The following is a 6,000-nucleotide window of genomic DNA, read 5'->3' as shown; positions in this document are numbered from 1 at the left end:
TAAGAAAGAGGGAGAAACCTGATCCAGGGGAATTGGATAGAGCCAGGTTCAAATTCCTCTCCCCCTCTGTTAAATTTATGAGGTCCCATGCCTAGGGGGGGACAGAGGTACTACCGGTAGACAAGACCATGTTATTCATGAAGTGAATCTATGTGAATCTAAATGTGTGTGTGTTTCTGTGTGTGTGTGTGTGTCATGCCTACAGAGGACTGTGGAATGTCTCCCTCTAACGTTCTCCTCTGATACCCTCTTGATACAGTGGTTGTCGTGGAAATTCTAATCAATAACGAGGAGAGACAAGGTCAATTTACCAATCAGGATCTTTACTTTATTCAAAACGTATTAATAACATCGATTGCAATAATGAAGCTGGTCGACGAACCACCTTTAGATGATTTGTTGAGAGCCCCGACAAACACCTTTTTATAGTAAAGATACACCCCCTTAGTCTACATGACAAACAACAGATGTGTGGAACAGGTCACAAGGTGGTGAGACTTGATACATGAGAAAGGAGTATCACCCAGCCAGATAGCATTTGCTATGAAGACGGTTCTTATTGTACAGAGTTAGGCCCCTAAGATCTCGTCCCTGGTACCTCATAGTACAGCAACACTAACTCATTCCATGGCATAAATCAATTGTCAGCTCCAGATACCCCCATCTCAAGTAAAACCCATGTCCGTGACCACACGCCTAGACGGGCTGACTGAGGGGAGTGAGCCTCTGGGTCATACAGTATCCCAGGATAGGTGCAACATCAGAGAGGACGTACTAAAGTTCCAGACACTACCCCACACATCCTGTCTCAGACCGTATCTCCCCCAGGACCCAACTCAGAAGACCACAGATAAGATTGTTCAAAAACATCTATTCTATTCCAGAAAAACAACCATTTGATGCAACAACAGTATCATAACATCATCTTGTAATTTCGCTCTCACACTGTTCCTGGACTCTCTCCCACTAACGTTGTTCTCTCAAACCCCCAGGATACAGTGTTCCTGGACTCTCTCCCACTAACGTTGTTCTCTCAAACCCCCAGGATACAGTGTTCCTGGACTCTCTCCCACTAACGTTGTCCTCAAACCCTCAGGATACAGTGTTCCTAGACTCTCTTCCACTAACGTTGTCCTCAAACCCTCAGGATACAGTGTTCCTAGACTCTCTCCCACTAACGTTGTCCTCAAACCCTCAGGATACAGTGTTCCTGGACTCTCTCCCACTAACGTTGTCCTCAAACCCTCAGGATACAGTGTTCCTAGACTCTCTCCCACTAACGTTGTCCTCAAACCCTCAGGATACAGTGTTCCTAGACTCTCTTCCACTAACGTTGTCCTCTCAAACCCTCAGGATACAGTGTTCCTGGACTCTCTCCCACTAACGTTGTCCTCTCAAACCCTCAGGATACAGTGTTCCTAGACTCTCACCCACTAACGTTGTCCTCAAACCCTCAGGATACAGTGTTCCTGGACTCTCTCCCACTGACGTTGTCCTCAAACCCTCAGGATACAGTGTTCCTGGACAGGTACAGTACAGGTAGGTTACAATGTGGGCATGCTTTTGTTCCAGGCAGCCCAACACACCTGATTTAACTAATCATCATACCTTGATTTTAGGCCAGTATAGCTGAATCAGGTTTGTTAGAGCTGGTCTGCAATAATAGTCTGGATATGCACAGTAGTTTTCCAGGACCCAAACACAGGGTTAACTTTCCCTCCAAGCCTCCTTCTCCAACTACCCGGTCAGCGGGCGAGAGAGGGCCGGTATCACCTCTGGGTCTTCCCTCCAAGCTACCCAGATAACTCCCCACAGACATCACATCAAAACCCCATCTCTCCCCTAGTGCAGACTGGACACGCTGCTTCGTCGGGGTGTAGCCTGGTCGAGAGACAGGACGCTCTCTCCTGGCTAGTCACCCGCTGCCATCCCCAACCTCAGCTACACCTCCAGGTCCCAGCTCGTCGCCTCGATGCCGTCGTTGATCGACAGGAGCTGGCACATCAGACGGACGTCCATGCCCCGCAGGTGTGACTGTGTTGTTAGGAGAGAACAGGACTAACATGAGTTAGGGCAGGTGTGACTGTGTTGTTAGGAGAGGACAGGACTAACATGAGTTAGGGCAGGTGTGACTGTGTTGTTAGGAGAGGACAGGACTAACATGAGTTAGGGCAGGTGTGACTGTGTTGTTAGGAGAGAACAGGACTAACATGAGTTAGGGCAGGTGTGACTGTGTTGTTAGGAGAGGACCGGACTAACAGGTGTGACTGTGTTGTTAGGAGAGAACAGGACTAACATGAGTTAGGGCAGGTGTGACTGTGTTGTTAGGAGAGGACAGGACTAACATGAGTTAGGGCAGGTGTGACTGTGTTGTTAGGAGAGAACAGGACTAACATGAGTTAGGGCAGGTGTGACTGTGTTGTTAGGAGAGAACAGGACTAACATGAGTTAGGGCAGGTGTGACTGTGTTGTTAGGAGAGAACAGGACTAACATGAGTTAGGGCAGGTGTGACTGTGTTGTTAGGAGAGGACAGGACTAACATGAGTTAGGGCAGGTGTGACTGTGTTGTTAGGAGAGAACAGGACTAACAGGTGTGACTGTGTTGTTAGGAGAGGACAGGACTAACATGAGTTAGGGCAGGTGTGACTGTGTTGTTAGGAGAGGACAGGACTAACAGGTGTGACTGTGTTGTTAGGAGAGGACAGGACTAACATGAGTTAGGGCAGGTGTGACTGTGTTGTTAGGAGAGAACAGGACTAACATGAGTTAGGGCAGGTGTGACTGTGTTGTTAGGAGAGAACAGGACTAACAGGTGTGACTGTGTTGTTAGGAGAGAACAGGACTAACATGAGTTAGGGCAGGTGTGACTGTGTTGTTAGGAGAGAACAGGACTAACAGGTGTGACTGTGTTGTTAGGAGAGGACAGGACTAACATGAGTTAGGGCAGGTGTGACTGTGTTGTTAGGAGAGAACAGGACTAACATGAGTTAGGGCAGGTGTGACTGTGTTGTTAGGAGAGGACAGGACAAACATGAGTTAGGGCAGGTGTGACTGTGTTGTTAGGAGAGAACAGGACTAACATGAGTTAGGGCAGGTGTGACTGTTGTTAGGAGAGGACAGGACTAACATGAGTTAGGGCAGGTGTGACTGTGTTGTTAGGAGAGGACAGGACTAACAGGAGTTAGGGCAGGTGTGACTGTTGTTAGGAGAGGACAGGACTAACATGAGTTAGGGCAGGTGTGACTGTGTTGTTAGGAGAGGACAGGACTAACATGAGTTAGGGCAGGTGTGACTGTGTTGTTAGGAGAGAACAGGACTAACATGAGTTAGGGCAGGTGTGACTGTGTTGTTAGGAGAGGACAGGACTAACATGAGTTAGGGCAGGTGTGACTGTGTTGTTAGGAGAGGACAGGACTAACAGGAGTTAGGGCAGGTGTGACTGTGTTGTTAGGAGAGGACAGGACTAACAGGTGTTAGGGCAGGTGTGACTGTGTTGTTAGGAGAGGACAGGACTAACATGAGTTAGGGCAGGTGTGACTGTGTTGTTAGGAGAGGACAGGACTAACATGAGTTAGGGCAGGTGTGACTGTGTTGTTAGGAGAGGACAGGACTAACATGAGTTAGGGCAGGTGTGACTGTGTTGTTAGGAGAGAACAGGACTAACATGAGTTAGGGCAGGTGTGACTGTGTTGTTAGGAGAGGACAGGACTAACATGAGTTAGGGCAGGTGTGACTGTGTTGTTAGGAGAGGACAGGACTAACATGAGTTAGGGCAGGTGTGACTGTGTTGTTAGGAGAGGACAGGACTAACATGAGTTAGGGCAGGTGTGACTGTGTTGTTAGGAGAGAACAGGACAAACATGAGTTAGGGCAGGTGTGACTGTGTTGTTAGGAGAGAACAGGACTAACAGGAGTTAGGGCAGGTGTGACTGTGTTGTTAGGAGAGAACAGGACTAACATGAGTTAGGGCAGGTGTGACTGTGTTGTTAGGAGAGGACCGGACTAACATGAGTTAGGGCAGGTGTGACTGTGTTGTTAGGAGAGAACAGGACTAACATGAGTTAGGGCAGGTGTGACTGTGTTGTTAGGAGAGGACCGGACTAACAGGTGTGACTGTGTTGTTAGGAGAGGACAGGACTAACAGGAGTTAGGGCAGGTGTGAACTTGAACGAGAACAGATTTTAACACCTGATTTTCCTCCCCTCCCACTTTTTCCATTCCAATGCCCTATTTTCTCTCTCTAAACGTGTAAAGGCTAAACGGTATTATAGCCCATTAATGTAACTTCTTACTAACATTTAACTATTTTAAATAATACAATTATGAGGACAGTAATTAACGTCTTTAAAACCAACTGTCCTCATGACATGTTTTTGTTCTTATGACAATAAAGCCTGTAAACACTCTACAGGCCTTGGATAAACACTCTACAGGACTTGGATAGACACTCTACAGGACTTGGATAGACACTCTACAGGACTTGGATAAACACTCTACAGGACTTGGATAGACACTCTACAGGACTTTGATAGACACTCTACAGGCCTTGGATAAACACTCTACAGGACTTGGATAAACACTCTACAGGACCTGGATAGACACTCTACAGGACCTGGATAGACACTCTACAGGACTTGGATAGACACTCTACAGGACTTGGATAGACACTCTACAGGACTTGGATAGACACTCTACAGGACTTGGATAGACACTCTACAGGACTTGGATAGACACTCTACAGGACTTGGATAGACACTCTACAGGACTTGGATAGACACTCTACAGGACTTGGATAGACAAGTAAACACTCTACAGGACTTGGATAGACACTCTACAGGACTTGGATAAACACTCTACAGGCCTTGGATAAACACTCTACAGGCCTTGGATAAACACTCTACAGGACTTGGATAGACACTCTACAGGACTTGGATAGACACTCTACAGGACTTGGATAGACACTCTACAGGACTTGGATAAACACTCTACAGGACTTGGATAGACACTCTACAGGACTTGGATAGACACTCTACAGGACTTGGATAGACACTCTACAGGACTTGGATAGACACTCTACAGGACTTGGATAGACACTCTACAGGACTTGGATAGACACTTAAGACACAATAAAGGTGAAATAAAATGCTTACCATTTCTTGTCTTAGGAGTCGCATGTTGCTCTGCAGACTCTGGGTGGAGGGCATGTCTTCGACATGGCCAGGCCAGTCCCACTCGTCTCTACCATGTGTATTGTCTTTCATCATCCTTCCATCTGGGGCAAAAGGAAACAGACTCTCTGGAATCTCCCGACCCATCTTTCTCTCTATCTCGCTCAGATCCGTTCCGATGGTAATATCCATTACATAGGAAATACACACTCTTCTTCACCTGATAATAGTCCACGGTAATATAACGTCATAGACTACTGTTACGCAAAGTTGTGCCGTTCCAGGCCACGCGTAATAAACGCGTCAGAGATCTGGCTGCGACCAATGGAAAGATACAGACAAGAGTCATACCATTCGATTCCCTCTCGACGCCAGCTGACTTGAACGTACTTTTGAAATGCGTTTATCGTCGAACTTAGACAATGCATTAACACACATTAAATGTGGGAGAGGAGGAGATGCATTTCCATATGAGGAATTCCAGACGGCCAGTGGCAACCATAGGAATTCATGTTACGTAATTCAGCCAGCCAGCCAGCCCTATAACTGTGGGAACGAAGCATAGACTGACACAAAGCTCGAGGGGTGGGTGTTCAACTGTGAGTGAATACTTGACTGGCTTGACTGTAGAGGTGAGTCACCCCGCTCAACACCATTGTGCTTAAACAAGGTGTCACGCTGCTCAATTTGACACAATCTGCATACATTCTAGTAAGATGTAGGACCTTTCAGTATTCATATTATATCAATATACACAATAATAATTATAATAATAAACATAATTGAATATTGGGCAATAGTTGACTTCCCCAATGGCGTCACACCAATCAA

General features: G+C 46.7%; 1 protein-coding gene across 1 annotated transcript; it reads right to left on the bottom strand.

Annotated features, from left to right (window-relative positions):
• Window positions 1–306: 306 nt before the first annotated feature.
• LOC110515514 (leucine rich adaptor protein 1) lies at window positions 307–5,796 on the bottom strand. The gene is made up of 2 exons (XM_090209956.1): window positions 5,152–5,796; window positions 307–2,034 (listed from the first exon to the last, which is right to left on the bottom strand). Exons 1-2 carry the CDS (start codon window positions 5,359–5,361, stop codon window positions 1,942–1,944), a joined length of 303 nt encoding a protein of 100 aa, XP_090066082.1. The 5' UTR covers window positions 5,362–5,796; the 3' UTR covers window positions 307–1,941.
• Between the last annotated feature and the right edge of the window lie 204 nt (window positions 5,797–6,000).

Source organism: Oncorhynchus mykiss, chromosome 19 (assembly GCF_057628025.1).
Source record: "Oncorhynchus mykiss isolate SJ-2025 chromosome 19, ASM5762802v1, whole genome shotgun sequence".
Classification (NCBI taxonomy): domain Eukaryota; kingdom Metazoa; phylum Chordata; class Actinopteri; order Salmoniformes; family Salmonidae; genus Oncorhynchus; species Oncorhynchus mykiss.
The sequence above is the reverse complement of the archived record's forward strand: the minus strand, read 5'-3'. Positions and strand labels throughout refer to the sequence as shown.